The 20,324-nt window shown below is 49.8% G+C and overlaps 4 protein-coding genes across 4 annotated transcripts, besides 23 other annotated features; all 4 read left to right on the top strand.

Annotated features, from left to right (window-relative positions):
* Positions 1-9,185: a sequence feature (heterozygous, non-Esmeraldo-like haplotype).
* Positions 103-162: a sequence feature (A-rich).
* Positions 437-469: a microsatellite.
* Positions 522-570: a sequence feature (A-rich).
* Positions 679-721: a sequence feature (T-rich).
* Positions 749-813: a microsatellite.
* Positions 938-958: a microsatellite.
* On the top strand, positions 1,002-1,577 carry Tc00.1047053506721.50 (uncharacterized protein; the record flags this gene model as incomplete). Its single annotated transcript, XM_804901.1, has 1 exon — positions 1,002-1,577. One exon carries the CDS (start codon positions 1,002-1,004, stop codon positions 1,575-1,577), a length of 576 nt encoding a protein of 191 aa, XP_809994.1.
* Positions 1,435-1,463: a sequence feature (AT_rich).
* Positions 1,712-1,736: a microsatellite.
* Positions 2,024-2,046: a sequence feature (AT_rich).
* On the top strand, positions 2,432-16,147 carry Tc00.1047053506721.30 (calpain-like cysteine peptidase, putative; the record flags this gene model as incomplete). The annotated part of the gene is made up of 1 exon (XM_804900.1): positions 2,432-16,147. The coding sequence occupies one exon, from the start codon at positions 2,432-2,434 to the stop codon at positions 16,145-16,147; it is 13,716 nt and encodes a 4,571-aa protein (XP_809993.1).
* Positions 9,186-9,879: a sequence feature (areas merged during assembly that could not be assigned to a particular haplotype. This can correspond to areas where the two haplotypes were merged or to regions with more than two copies in the genome that were merged during assembly.).
* Positions 9,880-10,890: a sequence feature (haploid, Esmeraldo-like haplotype).
* Positions 10,891-11,752: a sequence feature (heterozygous, non-Esmeraldo-like haplotype).
* Positions 11,753-12,062: a sequence feature (areas merged during assembly that could not be assigned to a particular haplotype. This can correspond to areas where the two haplotypes were merged or to regions with more than two copies in the genome that were merged during assembly.).
* Positions 12,063-12,120: a sequence feature (areas merged during assembly that could not be assigned to a particular haplotype. This can correspond to areas where the two haplotypes were merged or to regions with more than two copies in the genome that were merged during assembly.).
* Positions 12,121-20,324: a sequence feature (heterozygous, non-Esmeraldo-like haplotype).
* Positions 16,173-16,198: a microsatellite.
* Positions 16,738-16,777: a microsatellite.
* Positions 16,825-16,855: a sequence feature (AT_rich).
* Positions 17,095-17,155: a microsatellite.
* Positions 17,271-17,303: a sequence feature (AT_rich).
* Positions 17,605-17,704: a sequence feature (A-rich).
* On the top strand, positions 18,140-19,144 carry Tc00.1047053506721.20 (radial spoke protein 3, putative; the record flags this gene model as incomplete). Its single annotated transcript, XM_804899.1, has 1 exon — positions 18,140-19,144. One exon carries the CDS (start codon positions 18,140-18,142, stop codon positions 19,142-19,144), a length of 1,005 nt encoding a protein of 334 aa, XP_809992.1.
* Positions 19,460-19,519: a sequence feature (A-rich).
* Tc00.1047053506721.10 (hypothetical protein, conserved) lies at positions 19,664-20,324 on the top strand (the record flags this gene model as incomplete). Its single annotated transcript, XM_804902.1, has 1 exon — positions 19,664-20,324. A coding segment is annotated over one exon (661 nt), but the record flags the coding sequence as incomplete, so codon positions are not given.

Here is a 20,324-nt window from a genome sequence, read left to right as displayed (position 1 = left end):
CCTGTTTTTTGGGGGGTTTATTTGGGACGTTTTTTGTTGCTGTTGTCATTGTTGTTTGACAGGAGAGGTGAGTAGGAAAATATAATGAACAAACCGCCTACCTTTCTTTTCTTTTCTTATTTATTTTTTTATTTATTTATTTCATTTTTTTTTTTTTTTTTTGTGTGTATGTGGGGGAGGGAAAAGGGATTTTGATTTGCGTTTATTATTAAAGAAATTCTTTAATGTGTTTATATGTATGCATTTAAAAGTATATGTGAAATAGAAATATATATATTATACGGAAATTGACAGATGCGAAAGCTAGACACCAGAAGAGGCGGATATTTATGTGCGGATATGTTGGTGTATGTACGTACACATAAGGGTTTGGGGATTTCCTGTGTATACAGTACAGCTACGTTCCATATTCTGCGTATTCTCATATGGCCGTTTCTTATTTATTTATTTATTTATTTATTTATTTATTATTTTTGGTGTGTGTGTATGTATATGTATGGGTACGTGTGCAATGAGAAGCCTTTTTTTTTTACATTTACCTTTTTTTTTTTTCTTGTTGTTGTTTTGTTTATGTGAATAGTGAATTGATTTGTGCAATCGTTTGTCATGGTTGCCATTTTTCTCTCTTTGATTTGTGTATATGTGCCTGCAGACCACTTACAATTATTTAATGGAATGAAAACAAGAAAAAGAAAGAAATAATAAAAAAGAAAAGAAGAGAGTGAGTGGTTTGACAGGAGAGAAAACATCATTTATTATTTATTTATTTATTTTTTGGTTAACACAAATATTTTTTTGTTTTTTTGTTTGCTTCTGAGGCAGAGAGGGAAAGGGACAGAGTTGGGTGGTGTGGATAATGCTCCGGGTGAAGGAGGAAGAATGAAATGCCTGGACGAGATGGGGACGCGCAATGCCTATAAAAAGAGAAGGAAGATTTAAAAAAAAAAAAAAAAAAAAAGATGCACAAGTGCATTTCCCTGTTGACGCTCACGCAATAACGTATGAGAGCTGAGTATCTGCACTACAGTCAACACATGGGTGAAGATTTGGGGAAACTTCATCCTTGTCTTTCGTGTGTATGCGTGTTTACAAATGCCCATGCGGCTATATATATATATAGCGAGAGAGAGAGAGAGGGGGGAAAAGAAATCAGGAGGGTTTGGGAAGGGGAATTGTGCTTTTTGCTTAGTGAAATGGCAGAAGGGAAGGCGATTGAAAACCTTTTGTTGATTTTACTCTTTGTTGCGACAAGATGTCTTGCGGTCGTACGTGCACTTGGGTGGCGGAGGAGACAACATGGCTTGCTAGGGGACAGGCGCCTGTTGTTTCTTCTACCGTCGCCACGTTCCACAGGATGTGGAGTGCTGTTTTCACTCTGCCAGCGTTCATCGTCGCTGTTGGCGCTCCGTTTTTCTCGAGCGCCCACGTCCCAACATTTTTATTTTTTATTTTTTTGTTTTTTACTCGTTTATTTCACGAGGGTGTTTTTTTTTGTGTGTCTGCTCGTGCCGCATGTCGCCCGCCCTCAAACTTTCAGAGGGGTGTCAAAGGAAAGCAACAAAAATAAATATGAATGAATATTTTTTCTTTACTGTAGATGGAGTCGGATGGGTGTGGCGAAGGATGTGTGCTTGTGTCCGGATTTAATATGAAACTATTTTTTTTTTTGTTTTATATGCGGAAATATGAACACGACTGTTGAATTGTCCTCTTGTTTTGTTGTTGTTGTTGTTGTTTTATGTTTTCTTCCTTGTGTGTCGGTGCGCGTGCTCTTCATGTGTTGCGTTGGCAGTTCAGTGTGCTTCATGGACCACTCGACACCCAACTGGGCCCACAGACTCGCATTCAGTCACGTCAACAGGCCCTCATTTTTAACTTTTTTGCTTTGCGGTTTCATTCACTTTGGAGGAAACAACAACAAAAAAAAAATTGGAGTTTCCGCCTCCTTCCCGCTCCCTACGAGGGACATTTACGACTGCGCCTCCCTCGCCCTTTGAGCGTTCGTAGGTGGGACGGGGAGTTCATATTTATTTTATTTTATTTTTTGACCCATTCTCATTGTTTTATGCTTCATGCACACAGTCACGTGCATCACCACGCGGTCTACACTCTTCAGTGGCTTGTAAGAGCTGGCGACTCACGCGGAAGACGTCACTAATGCCGACTGCCACCTTGCCGTTCCTCTTCTTATTATCATTACTTTTTTAATGGCTCTTGCGGGTGGAGGTAGGAGTCTCCAAAGAGCGCTAACGCACGCAGACTCAGAAGTCGGAAAAAAAAAAGGAAATAAATTGCACATTACGCTTATTCTTTAAAGAGATTACTGTCTGCTTTAGGAACATCATTTGCCGTGTTTCTAACGTTGCGTGCCAGTTCTTTTTAGTCCAACAAGCGATAGGGGCAATTCTTTTATTAGAAATCTTGGTACACAATGGCTGTAGCAGTTAGTGCTGAAGCTCCAGACAGCGACAAGGTGTTCCATGACACCGTCTTCATGGAAAAAAACAAGCATATCTCCGACCGGTGGGTTCGCATTGCCGAACTGTACCCAGACGGCATCAGCCAGCCTCTCCTTCCAGCGGAATTTTCCCGTGAGCAGTTCGGACAGGGCAATCACTACGAATGCTTCATGCTCACAGCCCTGTCCACTCTGGTGCGCTTCCCCAGCGTAATCCAGAACTGCTTCGTCTCCAAGCACGTTCGACGTGACGGGCGTTACACATTCCAGTTTTTCCGTGGCAGGGAGTGGGTGAAGGTGGAGATTGACGACCAAATCCCACTGGAGGAGGACGGGGAGCTTTACATTCGCTCGCCCACGGGGCACTGGTGGCCCCTGCTCCTTGAAAAGGCCTATGCAAAGTTTTATACCGGCTACGAGAATCTTGAGGGCTGCACACTGCAGGAGACGTACCACGACCTGACTGGCAATCCCGTGCTCAACATCCCCATTGACGCGAAGCTTGCCAAGGCCGCTGGAGCGGACGTAACGGAGGGCCACTACTGGCTGGATTTGGCGCAGAAGATTCAATCCGGACAGTTCGTGGCCTCTGTATTAACCAAGGACATGGAGACTGAGAGTATGGGTATTCAGCGCGAGCAGCAGTATGGTGTGCTCGAGATCTTCTCGATGACAGGCACATCGTCTGTGAACGACATTGTTATCCATTTGCACAATCCCTTCGAGGATGAGGAGTTCATCTACACAGGTCCCCTGAATAGCAAGGATTCACACTGGACGCCCAAGTTACGCGCCAAATACAGTGTGGACGATGAACGCTCCATCTTTCTTCCACTCAGCACATTTTTGAAGATTATTAATTCCATGCAACTGTGCTATGTTTCTACGATAGATGGCGATGCCACATACTTTGATGACGAATGGAAAGGTGAGACTGCAGGCGGTAACCCCACATGTGTTACATGGCGCAAAAATCCCCTATATAGTGTCAGAAACACTGGAAAAAACCCACTGCGGCTCGTGGTGATGATCAAGCAAGAGGATCAGCGACGGTTTATTATCAGTGTTGGTAAGTTACAATACCTTCATTGCGATGCAATCTTTGTCCAAAATACAAGTGCCAATGCAATACCCACCCATAACGTCACTGGCAACAACCACAAGCCCATTTGCAAGAGTTTGTTTCTGAATTCTCGTGAGGTGGCGAATGCCGTTACGGTTCCCCCTAATTCTCTATGTTATCTTGTGCCCTCATGCATGTCAAAGGGATCTGAATCAAAATTCACCATTGCCCTGTATCACATGGTTGGGGAAGAATACAGCAGTCTCACGATCAAAAAGCTTAGCGTCCCCGAGATGGATTGGGACCATCCTGCTGAAGGGCACGTGGAGTTGGAGCAAAAGCAAAAGGATCGTGTGGACTTCTATGTTGACCAAGAAACCGACGTCCACATACTGTTGCATCAGGAAAAGCCGTATTCCAGTGCGACTGGCGGCGACGCCATGGCCCAAGACTATATGGGCATGTACCTGTACGACGACGCGGACCGCAAAATTGGTGGTGTGCACGCTGCAACAAACTTCAGGGAAACAGGCATCGTCTATCACCTTCCCCGAAGCGGCCGCTACGCTCTCTCCGTCACATGTCCACGTGCGAAGGGAAAGGTGCCCGCGCTCATCACGATTGTCGCCTCCTATTCAGCCAACAGTCGTCTCGTCGAAGCCCCAGAGGATGCAGGCATGTTTGAAGATGAGGACGATGACATCGACGAGGGAGAGGAGTCTGCGGCACGGAATAACCCCATCGACTACATGCCCGTCAATATGCCTCCGTCAAAGATTACGGAGCTTCCTGACAGCACAACGCCGTTTGAGGACAAGCGGTTTATGGTCGACAACAAGATTATCACGAATGATCCATGGATCCACATTGGTGACTTGTATCCGGAGGGCAAGACACTGCCGCTTCTTCCCGATAAACTTAGCCGTGACCAGTTTGAGCAGGGCGAGCACTTCGAGTGCTGCTGCCTTACGGCCTTCGCGACACTTGTGGATCACCACCCCGATGTACTCTGCAACGTGTTTGTGACAAAGGAGGTGCGAAAGGATGGTCGCTACACCTTCCAGTTTCACAGGTATGGCCAGTGGGTGAAGGTCGAAATCGACGACCGTATTCCGCTGACGAAGCAGCAGACCTTGTTCTGCCGCTCCCCCACACGGCACTGGTGGCCTCTGCTGTTGGAGAAGGCGTGCGCCAAGTTCTACACATTGTACCAGAACCTCGAGGGGTGCACACTGCAGGAGCTGTACTACGACTTTACTGGTTGTCCCGTGATGAACATTCCGACCGACCTGAAACTCGCGAAGTCTGCCATGTATTCAGTTGACGACCCGGAGTTTTGGCTTGACCTTAATGAAGATTTGAAGAACTGCGCCTATGGAGCTACTGCACGTTCAGGGATCGGAAGCAATTTGGGAATTCAAGAAGACCAGACGTATGGTATTCTTTCTGTCATCTCCACAAGAAATTCGGTTAACCCCGAGCTTTCGGACTTGTTGGTTATGATTTACAATCCGTTTGTTGAGGCCGTCTACACTGGTCCTATGAACAATGAGGATATACGATGGACCCCGGAATTGCGTTCCATGCACTCTCCTGAGCAACGGGATACAATCTACATGCCCGTTGGTATGTTTCTTGAGACTTTTTCCAGCATAGAGAAGGTTCTGATTCGTGGTGTGGCGTTACCTGGTTGGCATTTCAGCAGCGAGTGGGGTGAGGGCACGAATGGCGGCAACCCTACTCTTGTGACATGGCGCGAGAATCCACTTTATGTGGTGCGAAACAATTCTGAGGAGCCATTGCAGATCATGGCCATGATTGGTCAGCCGGACCAACGACACAAACTTCACCTATTGCCACAACAGGAGTTAGATTATATTCAATGCGGTCTGGTGCTCTCGCAGTGCACATCCAGCAGCCACCTGGCGACTTATTTGGTGACCGGCAATAACCACCGAATTGTGCACAAGGGGCTTTTCATTGACTCCCGCGAATCGGCAAACCTTGTTACGGTGCCTCCCAAGTCTCTCTGCTATCTTGTTCCGAGTGCCATGTTTCGCGACAAGAGCAAGTTTTTGCTTTCGTACTGGTACCAGAAGCCGGCTGATGAGAAGCAAATGAAGCTTGTGCGACTGAACGTTGACGTTGCGCGCCACCTTCCTGCCATTGAGCATCTCGAGTTGAGGAGCAGGGAGAAGGACCGTGTGGACTTTCTTGTTGATGTTCCCACCGACATCCACATTCTTCTGCAGCAGGAGAAGCCGTTTAGATCGTCCAATGGCGGTGACGCGATGGCCGAGGATTTCATTGGCATCTATCTTTACGACGGCGAGGACAAGCGCATTCAAGGCGTTACATCAGCGACAAACTACCGGGAGATAGGCATTGTGCATCATCTCCCTGCCTCTGGCCGGTACGCTCTCTGCGCCACGTGTCCGCGTGGCAATGGCGTTGTGCCGTGCAAGGTGGAGGCTGTCGGCGTGGAGTCGGCACACGTACGCATCACGGACCCTCCCGACGACGCTAGAGAGCTTGGGGAAGTGGACCTGGACTTTCTTGACGTGGAACCGGAGTCCGTTCCGCTTGATGATCTTGCACTGCATGATGACGAGGCTTTTAAGGGCCTGCTTGCCGAGTTGAAGAAGTTACACAAGGACCCTGAAGGAAATGCGGACGAGATCAGTGCCGTTGAGAATCAGATAAACGATCATGCACACATTCTGGCAAAGAAGATTCTCGGAAAGGATCGAGCAAGGTACCTCCCTGGGCGCGACCTTGATTTGTTGAATCCCATTCTTGACTCCAATGTTGACTACATGGATAGCGAACGCAATCGGTATGGACTGAAGAAGGACCCACGAAATGCGACCAAGGTGCAATTTGTCGAAGAGGTCCTCCAGAAGAAGGCGGATGCCATTGCTGAGAAAGCCAAAGAGCCCGACATTCTATTTCTTGACCCGGCACCGGAGGGCATTCCTATTCAGGACATGCTTCTTATGGGGGATTCTGCATTTGCCGCATCTGCGCGTGAGCGCATGAAACTGAAGAGTAATCCTGTTGCGAATGCGAGCAAGATCAGTGCCCTTGAGGAGGAGATGGATCAACGTGCTCATGTATTGGCTAAGCAGTTGCGTGCCAAAGAGCGCACTTTCCTTGATCCAGAGCCTGAGGGTGTTCCACTTGAGTTGCTTTCATTAAATGAAAATGAGGCCTTTCAGGAATTGGAGCGAGAGCTTCGTGCCCTAAATCGCAAACCCCGGAAGGATGCCAAAGCAATAGTTGCTCTAGAAAATGATTTGCTTGACCGAACAAACGTGCTTGCCAAGGAGCTAAAGGAAAATGAGCGGAACATCTTTTTGGATCCACAGCCTGAGGGTGTGCCGGTGTCTGAGCTGTCGTTGGATTTAGACGAGCCGTTTCACACGATGGAGGTGGAACGTCTACGCCTTCGCCACGAGGACCCGCGCGCAAATGTGACGAAAGTAAAGGAGCTGGAAAATGCATTGAATGACCGTGCGCAGGAGTTGGCGCAGGTAATTTTAAGAGCAGACCGTGCATTTCTTGACAAGAATCCCCAGGGTGTTCCCTTGGACATCCTTCCGCTGGACACGGATCCCAAGTTCCGCAAACTAGAGGCCGAGCGCGCGAAGCTAAAGGCGCAGGATCCCCGGCGCAATGGGAGGCTGATATTAGACCTGGAAAACGCAATGGCCGATCGTTGTCATGAACTTGCTGCTGATCAGCTGCGTGAGGACCTGACTGGTGTTGATGTGCTGCCTCGTGATATACCCCTTGAATTGCTTCTGCCTCACAGCGACCCGACGTTTTCGGCGTTGGTGGATGACCTTCGGGCTCTGAAAAAGGACCCCGAGGAGAACGCGGATGCCATCGAGACGGTCCTCTGTGCGATGAATGATCGTGCAGACGATTTGGCGGCAGCACAGCTTGACCGTGGTTTCTTGAATCAAGCCCCTGCGGGTGTTCCTCTGGAGATTCTGCCGCTGGACTCAGATGCCGAATTCCATTCGATGGAGACGGCACGTGTGAAGCTTAAGCTGAGTGATCCCCGGCGTAACGCGAAGAAGATTAGGGACCTCGAGGAAGAAATGAACGCTCGGGCGCATGAGCTGGCGAAGGACCAACTTGCGGAAGACCTTGCTGGAGTGGATGCTGCGCCGGAGGGTATTCCCTTGTCACTGCTAAAGTTGACGGAAGACGGGGTCTTTGCGTCAATGGTTCCGTGGCTGCGTGAGCTGAAAAAGGATCCTGAGGCAAATGCTGAGCAAATCCGAAACTTGGAGGACAAGATGAACAACCGAGCGTACGAGCTTGCTGATGCGCTGTTAGAGGGTGATCGCGGTTATCTGGACGCCGCGCCAGAGGGCGTACCGCTTGAGGAGCTCCCGTTAACAAATGACGATGTCTTTGCCTTGATGGAGGTGGAGCGTGCGAAGCTTAAGGCGCAAGATCCAAAGCGTAATGCTGCAAGGGTGGCAGAATTGGAGTTGCAGTTAAATGAGATGGCAGCCAAGCTTGCGAGGAATGTTCTTGCGGAAGACCTCAAAGGCTTTGCCAGCCAGTACGAGGGGGTTGCTACGGAGCAACTGAAGCCCCACAACGACCGAGAGTTTGCTTCTTTGGTGCCGGAGCTTCGTCGTCTAAAGAAGGAGGGCCCGAAGAATGTACTTCGGAATCACATGGAGGAAATGGACAACCGTATCCGTGAGATTGCGAAGGAATTTTTGGATGGCAATCTTTGGTTCCTTGACAAGGTGCCTGAGGGCGTCCCGCTGGAGTACGTGCCGCTGGCGGGTGACGAGAAGTTTGAGGAATTGCGTCATGAGCGAGCGGCACTCAAGGCGGATGAGCCACGGAAAAATGCTGATCGCATCAAGGAGTGCGAGGATGCCATGAAAAAGAGGTCCCATGAGCTTGCTCGAGATGTGAGGGAAAGGGACCTTGACGGAATCGAAAGGAAGCCGTACGACATTCCACTGGATTGTCTGCCGCTTCGCGAGGACCCCGTCGCCTCCAAACTTATTTCAAGGCTGCGTGAGGCGAAGAAAGGCGTGGCCAGCCCCGCAGGGAAGGGGGCAGTTTCCAAACTTCAGGATGAGTTGGGCGAGCGCGCGCGTGGGCTTGCGTGGGACGCGCTTGCTGGTGACCGCGGGAAATACCTGGATAATAATCTTGAGGGCGTTTCCTTGAGCTGCCTTCCACTGGACACGGACCCTCAGTTCCACGGCCTGGAGGTGGAACGCGCGCAATTAAAGCTTGCGGATCCTCGAGGGAATGCGAAGAGGATTGAGGATGCTGAGGAACGGCTCAATGACCGCGCCCGTGAACTGGCACGGAAGCAGCTAGAGGATGATATTGCTGGGTTGGACCTGTCGTCCGTAGACATGCCAATGGACGTGTTGCGTCCGCACCGTGACGCAGAGTTTACCGACGCTGCTGTGAGGCTTCGCGAACTGAAAAAGGATCCGCGCAGAAACGAGAAAAAGATAAGGGATTTGGAAAAGGGCATGAGCGAACGTGTTGGAGAGCTTATGCGGGAGGTGCTGGAGGGAGATCGCGCGTTTCTCGATCCGGATCCTGATGGCGTTCCTCTCTCCGACCTTCCAATCAACGAGGACCAAACCTTTCGTGCGAAGGAGGTGAAGCACGCGGAACTAAAGGCGAGGGATCCCGTCAAGCATGCTGATGCGATTGCGGCGCTAGAGAACGAGTTGAACCAACGCGCGCATGAGTTGGCCTTGGATCAGCTCAAAGAGGATCTTCGGGACCTGGACGATACACCGCAGGGCGTTCCGATCGCGTTGCTGCGCCCCCATGATGATGCAAGCTTTGCCTCCAGCGTGCCCATGCTACGACGGCTCAAAAAGGACCCGACTCGGAATGCCGAAGCAATACGAGCCCTAGAAAACAAACTTGAGGGCTACGTGGACGAGATGGCGCATGATTTTTTGCGTGCTGACCGCGACTCATATCTTGACCCCGCGCCATTGGGTCATCCAACAGCCACGCTGCCGCTGGACAAAGATTCTGAGTTTAAGACCTTGGAGGCCAGACGGCTTGAGCTGATGCTCGATCCGAGGCGCAACAAGGAGGAAGTAGCTGAGTTGGAGGAAGCGCTGAACGCACGCGCCACCAAGCTTGCGGAGGAAATGTTAAGGAACGACCGCGCTTTCCTTGAAAGGGAGCCTGAGGGCGTGCCTCTGCGTTATATGCATCTGGATGAGCACAGACAGTTTCACGAGCTGGAGGTCAAACGCGCCGCGCTGAAGGCAAAGGACCCCGTCCGCAACGCGAAGGCAATCAAGGATATCGAGGACGAACTGAACGACCTCGTGCATGAGCTGGCGAGGGACCAAATGGCGGAGGATCTGCGAGGTGTGGATCCGGCTCCCCGTGGTATCCCGATTAACTTGCTGCGGCCGCTCGACGATCCGAAGTTCAACGAACTGGTGGAGGAGCTTCGTGCGCTGAAGGCCTCCCCCACAGTCAACCCTAACAGGTTGCACGCCCTGGAAGCTGAAATGAACAACCGCGCCGGCGAGCTAGCGGAGAGGGCGCGGCTTGGCTGCCGCGACAAGCTGGACCCCTATCCTGAGGGTCTTCCGCTGGAGAAGCTTCCGTTGGATGAGGACGAGACATTCTCCCAGATTGAGCTGGAGATGGCGGGACTGAAGCTTGCTGATCCTGCAAGGAACGCGGCTCGCGTCGCTAATCTGGCGGAAAAATTGAACGACCGTGCGTTGGATATTGCTCGTGCGGTGAAGAAAAAGGATCTTGAGGGTCTGGAGGAGGCTCCGCGTGGGATTCCGCTGGTACTTTTGAGACCGCACAACGATGAGGTCTTTGCGTCTCTGGCCAACGAGGCGCGCGGTGATGGGAGCAGGTCCAGGAGTCTTTTGTCGCCTGCTGCTGCTGACGCGCTGAACGAACGGGCCAGGGAACTTGCGGATCAGCTTCTACAGGGTGATCGCGGCTTTCTTGAACGCGACCCCGAAGGCATTCCACTGAGCGTGCTGCCCTTGGACACTGACCCTGTCTTCCGCGAGGTGGAGGTGGAGCGTGCGGTGCTGAAGCTCAGCGACCCGAGGAAGAACGCAGACAGGATCGCCAGTCTTGAGAGTCGCCTCAACGACCGCGCACATGAGCTTGCGCAGGAACGACTGAGCGGGGATCGCGGCTACCTTGACGTCGAGCTAGCTGGAGTTTCGTCCGCTGATCTTCCTCTTGATGAGGACCCAAAGTTCCACCAGATGGAGGTGGAACGTGCGAAGCTGAAAGAGCGGGACCCCGTGAGTAATGCCTACCGCATCCGCGATCTAGAGGAGAAGCTGAACGTGCGGGCGCAGGAACTGGCGCAGAGGGTACTTGAAGAGGATCTCAAAGGCATTGACACGGAGCCCGAGGATGTGCCACTTGTGCTGCTTCATCCGCACAAGGACCCTGAGTTTGCTTCGTTTCTTCCTGACCTTCGTCGTCTCAAAAAGAACTCTGGGCGGAACGCCGCGCCAATCTCGGCTGTACAGAACAAGATGAACGACAGGGTACATGAGCTGGCGAGGGAAATGATTACTGAGGGCCGGAATTCCCTTGATCCCGAACCGGAAGGTGTGCCACTTGGGTATCTTCCACTTGGCACGGACAAACAGTTTGGTGAGCTGGAGAAGAAGCTGTATGCCCTGCAGGCAGCGCCACGGCGGAATGACGGTGCTATTGCGAATCTGAGGGAACGGCTGAATGACCGTGCCCACGAGCTGGCAAAGGAGAAGATTCAGGGTGACCGCGGCTTCCTGGAGCCGGAGCCGGAGGGCATTCCGCTTTCCGACCTTCCCCTCGACTCGGATGAGAAGTTCCACAAGATGGAGACGGAGCGAGCCAAATTGAAAGAGAATCCTGCGAAGAATGCAGATGCGATAGCTCGTATGGAGAAAGACCTGAATGATCGTGTCCACGAGATGGCGAAGGAACTAAAGGAGGAGGTTCGTGCCTTTTTGAACACCACATCCTATGGTATCTCGAAGGAGCTTCTGCCTCTTGACAAGGACCGCAACTTCCAGGGCATGGAGCAGCAGTTACGAAAGCTTGGGCGCAACCCTCGCCAAAATGCGGCTGCTATTGAAAGTCTTCGGGAAATGTTGCAAGACCGTGCCGATGAGCTGGGCCTGCAGATGCTAAGGGGTGATCGTCCCAATTATCTTGAGCCTGAATACGAGGGCGTTGAGCCTGTGGATGTTCCTGTCGATGATGACAAGGTGTTTGCCGAGTTGGAGCTTGAGCGGGCCATTGTGAAGGCAAAGGATCCCCAGTCGATCAGCGATAAGATTGAAGAGCTGGAGGGGAAGCTGAGGGATCGTTTTCACGAGCTGGCGAAGGAGCGCATCAGGCGAGATCGGTTGTTTTTGGACTCTGAACCCGAGGGCATTCCCCTTGAGAGCGTTCCGCTCAACGACGACGCGGATTTTAGGCGTCTGGAGGGGCAGCTTCGGAAGCTCTCTCGTGATATGAGGCGCAACGGTCCCGACATTTCAGACACGCGCGATCGCCTGAACGATCGTGCCCACGAACTTGCAAGGGGTGTCGTGGCCGACGACATGAGGTGTTTGAAGGATACCTACAGGGGAATCCCGAAGGAAGATTTGAATCTACACAAGGACGCTAAGTTCAGGGATCTGGCCAATGGACGGCGGAGGGCGGCACGCAGCAGGGGTGCGCTTCCTGCTGAACTCACAGCTATTGAAGGAGCCATGGATGCAAGGGCCTGCGAAATCGCCGATAATTGTATTAATTATGGACGTGCATTTTTGGACCGTGAACCGGAAGGTATGGACCTGGCGGATGTTCCACTTGACAATGATGGTCGTTTTGCCGCCATGGAAGCAGAGCGTCGGAAGCGGACAAAGGATCCCCGCTCCTCTAGACGCAACAAGGACATGATACGTGACCTCGAGGATGACATGATTGCCCGCTCGCATGCTCTTGCTCTCGAGGAATTTGCCAAGATGCGTGGATTCATGGATCAAGAGCCGGAGGGAGTTCCACTGAAGGAGATCCCACTTGACGTGGATCCCGAGTTCCGGCAAGCGGAGGTGGCTCGCTACCGGATGCGCAAGGACCCGCACCACTCACCAGAGGAGGTGGCCAAGTTGGAAGATGCGATGAACGACCGCGCGCGGAGGCTAGCCAAGGCCATTCTTGCGAAGAACCGTGGCTTCCTTGACCCTGAGCCGTGTGGCGTGCCCCTGGCAGAGTTGCCGCTTAACACGGATGAGGAGTTCAACAAGCTTGCGGCGGAGCGCTACCGGCTGAAGCGAAGCAACAAAAAGGACAATAATCCCGAAGTGAAGGGGATTGAGAATGAAATGAATGATCGTGTGCATGCACTTGCAAGAGAGCACCTTCGAAAGGCACGGGCCTTCTTGAATCCCGAGCCCGAGGGTGTGCCACTGGAAGATGTACCACTTGGCCGTGATCCCAGGTTTCTTGACATGGAGCGTGGCCTCGCAAAGCTGCGCAATGATCCGAATGCCTCCGCCGAAACATTGAGTTCCCTCGAAGAAGATTTGAACTTGCGTGCGCATGAGGTCGCAAGGGAGTTTCTCAAAAAGGAAAGGGCATATCTCGACCCCGAGCCCCTCGGCGTCCTCGTGGAAGATCTTCCTCTCAATCACGACCCCATTCTTAACGCCTTGGAGCGCAAGCGCCGTGAGCTCAAAAAGGACCCTAAACGAAATGGGGATTCTATTCGTGGATGTGAAGACGACATACATGACCGTGTGAGGGCGATTGCGAAGGAGTTTCTGGACAACGAGCGTCGGTTCCTTGATCCAGAGCCCGAGGGCGTCTTGCTTCGTTATTTGCCTCTTAATCTTGACAAGAAATTTCGTTTACTGGAATTGAAGCGACGTGAAAAGCTTCGTTTACCTTTTTTGAAAAATGAAGATCATTCTCTAAGAAGGCTTGAGAGGAAAATGAACGATCGAGCGCATACGTTGGCAAAAGAAATTTTAGCGAGGAACCACGCGTTTCTCGATCCTGAACCCCTTGGTGTACCGCTTGACGATTTACCACTGAATACCGATGAGAAATTCCGTCGTATTGATGAAGTTTTGTGCATTCATGCCATGGATACACATATGGATCAGTCGACGTGGAAAGAGCTTCAAAATGAGTTAAATGGCCGTGCTTTTGAGTTGGCAAGTGAGCTACTGAACGAAGAACGTTCTTTTTTACCTTTATCGCCTTTTGGGATCCCATTGGAGGAGCTTTCTTTAAACAATGACTTGCCTCTGCGCACCATTGAGCGTGCAAGACGAGCAAAGCGTTGGCAAATGCTTGATGATGCGGAGGAGAAGCAGATGATTTTTGAACGTGTTTTAAAGATTGCGGACGGTGTTTTGGCGAACGATCGTGAGTACTTGCAGCCTAATCCTTGGAAAGTTTCTTTGACGCAACTTCCACTAGACAGAGACGATGTGTTTCATTCACTTGAATTGGAGCGACGCAGACTGAAGAAGAACCCCGCGGCAAACAGAGATGAGATCCGAAAAATTGAGAATGCCTTGAATGATCGGGAATTACGGCTGGCCGAAGAATTTATTCAAAATGAACGTGCATTTCTGGAGCGAGAGCCGGAGGGCGTACCCTTGGAACTGTTGCCTCTTGACTTGGATAATACTTTCCATGAAATGGAGTTGGAGCGGCGGCAACTACGGCAAAATCCAAAAATCAGCGAAGAAGCAATAGAAGAATATGAAGAAAAGATGCGGGACCGTGTACGCGCATTGGCACTTGAGTACCGCGGCTGGCAAGACGAGGAATTCCATGAATCGAATAAGCATATGGCGGAGGAGTGGCCACGTATCTGTGAGCTTTACCCAGAGGGTATCCGTGACCCGGTGGTGCCGGAGAAAACGCTTCCATCACAAGTTTCTTCTGCACCACTTGAACTGGGATATTTGGCTCCATTCATTGCCGCCATGAGTAGGCATCCTCCACTTATTGACCGTCTTTTCGATTCAAAAGAACATCCTGTGAACGGCCCATATTCGTTTATTTTTTATGATCCTAACAGCAACCCGGTGCGCGTCGAAATTGACGACCGTGTTCCAGTGGACGCAAACATGGAACCGAAGTTTACACGAGTCCCGAAACGGTCATGGTATCCGCTATTGCTGGAGAAGGCCTACGCGAAGTTTGTTGGTGGGTACTCCCGGCTTGATCAATGCACACCGCATGAGACGTTGCGGGACTTGACGGGTTGCCCGGTGCTTCACATCCCTCTTGACGACAAACTAGCGGAGGCCGCCAACACGGGTGATTTTAGGTCGGCACAGTTCTGGCGTGAGATTCATTCTGATCTTGCCAAGGGTGATGTCATTACGTGCATGTCTAACGTGGATGCGGGGGACGGCATCCATCCGCTGTGCAGTTACGCCCTCTTTGCGGTTATTGAAACCGTGAAGGAGTCAAATGATCCCGCAGACATTGTGATAAAGCTGCACAACTGCTACTTTGATGAGCCGTTTTATAGCGGACCTCTCAACCGGAACGACGGATTCTGGAAAAAAGAATTGAGGGACGTTTGTGGCTCTGATCCCTCTCGTGTTGATCACTTGTTCATACCCCTCTTGACTTTCCTGAATAATTTCTCAAGCATGCAGCGGTGCAACGTTAACTGCGGCGATCGTCTCACTTCTGCCGGTAAGTGGAATAGAATGACTTGTGGAGGCAATCCGAAGTTTACGACGTTCCGAAACAATCCGATTTATTTGGTGGAGAACAAATCCTCTCGTCCAGTGAGAATTCTGGCTGAATTACGTCACCAAACGCCGTCCTTTTCAGATAGTGATGGCTTGAACCACTACCACCAGACGGGATTGGTTTTGATGCAATCTGTACATGCCAAGATGGCACCGACTCCGCTCATCACAAGTAGCACACACCGGTTTATTCAAAAGGGTATGATGCTGGACGCGAGGGAGGTATGCTCGCAAATGGAACTTCCACCCAGTACGACATGTTATCTTATCCCGTACACCATGAAGCGTGGCTGTCACGGTAAGTTCAATATTTCTGTTTATCCCGGGATGGCAAAGGTGACGTTGACACCGTTGCGATACGCCGGCCTCAAGCGCGAACCGCTTGTCGTGGATTTTGTGCTGAAAAGTGGTCTCAATAGCTCTTCCCGTGTATCTTTGCAAGTGAGTGATCCGTGTGATGTTCATGTTTTATTGGGACAGGTGAAGCGTCGTGGAAATGTGAATCCTCTTGTTGATTTTCTAGCCGATGACGCGGTGAAGTTGACTGTATTTGATAATTATGGCATAAAACTAGCGTCTACAGGGGATGCGACGAATGCTCGTGAACAGGCTTTAGTTTTGCAGCTTTCCAAAAATTGTCTGTTGAATTTTGTGGCAGAGCGAGTGAACCGTAAAGGGGGCGGTGACTGTCCCTGTTCATTGTATTTCTTCACTCCGCCCAAGATTCTGGCGAAAATTGTTTCTTTGCCCCCTCTCAATCCCGTAGCGGCCAAGCCCGGCGTCGCTGTCGGTGGATGGACACCGCGTGGCGTCTCCACGAGTTCCTGCGAGTCGGCTGATTTTCAGAATTAGCGTATCGCATTATTTTTGTTTTTTTTGTGTGTGTGAGTGTGTGTGTGTGTGCATATAGTGCATATGAATTGAAATGGGACGGAGATTTGTCTCATCATCATGTGGGGATTGTCTTACATTGTTTGGATGTCATTGTAATTGTCGCGACGTGCAAATAAACGTGTCGAAAGGAATAAAAAATGAAAACAATATCACTTTCTTCTTTTTTGCATTATATATATATATAGGCGTCATTGTTTCCAGGCTGCCTTTATTTTATTTGTTTTTTTACTTCTGGTTGATTATTTTGATGATTACATGATTTTATTTTTTTTGTCTTTTTCATATTTTATAAACGGGGGGTTTCCACTTGACATCAAATTGTGGGAATTTGGCAGCGTAGGGAATGCACGCCGTGGCTTTACATTTGCAAGAGGAAAAAGACCGATATTTACTGCCGTGTGACAAAAAGAGGGGGCGATTTACATAAATGTGAATTGGTTCTTGTTGTCTAAAATAATGAAGCGCAAATGGCGTCACTTATTGAATCATTTACGCCAATTGACATGCATGCGGTTTTTGTTGTTGCGAGTAACGTATGACTGTATTGCTATATATATATATATATATTTATTTATTTTTTTATTTATTATTGTTATTTCTGCCTCAATCCAACACGGTGTGTTTTTCCAAGGAACATAATTTTATTTATTTATTTATTTTATTTTTGGTGTTTTTCGCCACACATCTGTCGATTTATTTTATGTATATTCCATGAACGATCTGCACACGACTGTTGTTGACATCGTTGCGTCTCCTTTGGGGAATCGCCATCTGTCATGGTACCGTCTCTGATAGGTGGAAAGTCGTCAGTTACGGGAATGGGAGGGGCAGACGGCGGAGAGAAGATGTCGCGTTGTCTTTTCGACCTCAGTTAACATTTAGACGTAATGGAAAGTTTTGTGGAATATTTATGTATTTATGTATGTATGTATATGTATTTTTATGTATATGTATGTATGTATATATTTAACCTTACCACGAGAATACGGTTCTGCCTTTTTTTTGTGCTTGTGTCTTTCACTGCCAATTGTACAGGCTTTACTTATTCTTGTTGGTTGATTTTGGGAGCGGGGCTCGCTTCTTTTTTTTTTTTTTTTATCTTATTATTATTATTGCCGCTTCCCTTCCTGTGTGGCGGTCATGCATTGCTGGGTTGAAACCACCAGCTCTGTGGTATTGTGGCTGCGTGATTGTTTGGGTGTGACGAAACAAACAGAAGAAAAGGAGGGGGCGGCGTCGCGTCATGGCGGCTGCGGATGTCGGTTTCTTATTGCACGCAGTGTTGGGCCCACTGACGAATTGCTGTGAAGAGACACGATGAGAGGAGGGGGGGGGAAATGTCCTGTCATTTTGCAACAAAAGAAATGGGCGAAGGGAAAAAACGAATAGTTCTGTTGAAACAACCGTGGAGGGTGTTATTTATTTATTATTTTTTTTTTGTGTGTGTGTGCCATTTTTTTTGGAATTCGTCTTTTTTCTCGTTTGCTTTTTCTTATTATTTCTTTCTCTTCTTTTCGTCAAATGATGATGCGCTCACGGTTGCAACGACCGTGTGTGTCTGTTTCTGTATGTGCGTTACTCGTGCACTTTAGGGGGTCGGTCACGAAAGGGAGGAATTGGAAGAAAAAAAACAAGGGAAGGAGTAGAGGAGGGCCGTGAGAATAAAAAAGAGGGCTGATAAACTCGTGTGTGACGTGGGCACTCCGTGAAGGAAGTACCTGTTTCCTCCCTCTAAAGGGCAGAAGCGTGTGTGTTAGCTGGTGGGAGCGGAAGAAGGACGAGCAAAACAACCTGAAAATAAAGGGAGGTAGCAGGAATTTATTCTCAGGAGGCGATTTGGAACAAAAGGGTGGAGGGTACGTGGAGTGAAAAGGAATCTTCTCGCGTAGTCGTAACACCCAGCGAAGAACACGTTTGGTAAGAAGGAAAAGAGGACCTCAGGAGCTTGAAATGGAGCAGATGCATGGGCGTGCAGTGGGGGAGGGTGGCGCCATGGCGTACACATTTCAGCATCCACCCCAGGGTTTTATTCGTCCACAGTACCGGGATCCAGCGGGATCTCGAGGACGCAAACAGTACGCAAATATTATGCATGACCGCCGTGTGTACAGAGGGAACACCTACGCTGCGACGCCAATTTCCACACATGCTATGGAGGAGCAAGCACGGGAAGCACGCGAACTTGTTCGACGCAAAAAAGAGATGGCTATGCGAGCGGCGTCTATTAAGCGACGTAAAGAGATGGATCTTGCCCAACGGCGACTTGCGACGCCCCCACCCGTAGACGGTCGACAACACATAGAGGTGCAGACGGAAGAGTTTCTAGAGGAGCTTAAGGACGAGGTGGAGGTGGTGACGCAGGAAACGCAGACTGACCCCATGCTTGATCGTCCAGCAACTCCCAAGTACGTACCCGTCAAGTCCGGACGTGACGCCGAGTCGCAGATCAACGAGGGTGACTTGTTTCACTTTGATGATGCTGTTGATCCGATACTCGACGTAATGGTCGGTAAGACGTTGGAACAAGCGATGCTGGAAGTTCTTCAGGAAGAAGAACTGGAGTTGCTAAGGCAACAGCAGCTGGACTTTGAACAGCGACGCAAGGAGGAGCTTCTAGAGGCACAACGTCTTGAGGCCCGTGAAAAGCGTTTGTTTGAAGAAAAGGAGCGTCGTAAGAAGCAGGAGATTGAACGCATCAAGCGCGAGAAGGAGACACGTGAGAAGCTCCAGGCAAGACAGTTTGCCAAGGTGTACCTCATGAATCTTGAGAACCGGGTCTTTGCACGGCTGCAGGATGAGGGCTGGTTCCGCGATCGCGTCGTGCATGAGGTGGAGTTTGACTTCTTCCCGTGGTTAATGGAGGAGGTAGAGGAAGTTCTGGCGAAGAAGCGGCAGGCCCGTGTTCTGGTGGATGATCTCATTCGGCAGGTAGTTACCATGCAACTGGAGAGCTAAGCAGCGGAAATAGGATGACACACAGAAACACACAACAAAAAAGAGAGAGAAAAAAGATGCTCAAAAACAAAAAGAAGAGAAAGGGGCAAAAATACACAGCAGCGGTAGCAACAGAAAGAAAGAGAAGTGAAGGAAGAGGGCAGGGGCTGAGTGTGGTGAGTTATTGCTACGTTGTATTTATCTCCACCTATATATACACATATATAGAAAACGAGGTGGAGTTTTGCTTTACACAGATCTCTCACTTTCTTTTTGTTTGACGTTTTTCAAGGAGCTGCAACTCCGACATGTAACGAGAATTGATGTACCACAATGTTTTTTTTATTTTCTTGTTTTTTTTTTCTTTTATTATTATTTTTTTGCTTCTTTTTTCTTCCATGCGACATGTATGCATGTGCTTTTTGTGTGTGTGGAATTATGTGTGGTGCATTTTGTTAAAACTTTTTTTTTTCTTGGTGTTCTTTTAGTTTTTTTCTCAGCTGGGAGCTTTTGGTCAGTTCCATTGGATACTTGAGGCGTATGGCGTTTTCTAGCGGTCGTTCTTCCTCAACCGATTCCTCTTCCTCCTCATTGCTGTACCGTCATGGGGAGGAAGGGGAGACAGAGGCCCTCGCCCCACATTTTGAGCTCACAACGATTATGCACGAGCTGGAAGAGCCCATTCTTTCCATGGACTCCCAGTGTGACGTCATGGCATTGCTGGGAGAGAAGGGTCGACTGGTGGTGCGAGACACGGTGCAGGACATTACACCTCTTACTGCGGCCATTCGCAATCCGTACCGGGTGTTTCTTGACCCCACGGGCTCACACACACTCGTCGCTGCTACGGATGGAGAGATGTATTACTTTTCCTCGCGACAGCGCAAAGTGTCGGGCCATTTTTTATTGCAGCATCGCGCTGGAGCACGGGATGGAGCAATGACGGTAACCTCGGCGCCACTTCTGACGACGAGCAACAACGTTGCCGAATGTGTCTGCTGGCTGCCTGTTAAAAAAACGAAGGAACCAAATCTTACGACAACGAAAGTGCATTGTCTTGTAGGCACAAAACTTGGAGGTTTTGTTTTTGAGGTGAAAATAGATGTAGGTGGAGATGGTGCTGTTAAGGCTTCATGTCGGCAATGTTTGCAACTACCCGCGGGTGAATTTCAGAGCTCATTGGCCTCCATTCAAGTTGAGC

The sequence above is a fragment of the Trypanosoma cruzi genome, genomic scaffold (assembly GCF_000209065.1).
Source record: "Trypanosoma cruzi strain CL Brener 1047053516881 genomic scaffold, whole genome shotgun sequence".
NCBI lineage: Eukaryota > Euglenozoa > Kinetoplastea > Trypanosomatida > Trypanosomatidae > Trypanosoma > Trypanosoma cruzi.
Note: the sequence above shows the minus strand (reverse complement) of the source record. Positions and strands in the feature narration are given on the sequence as shown.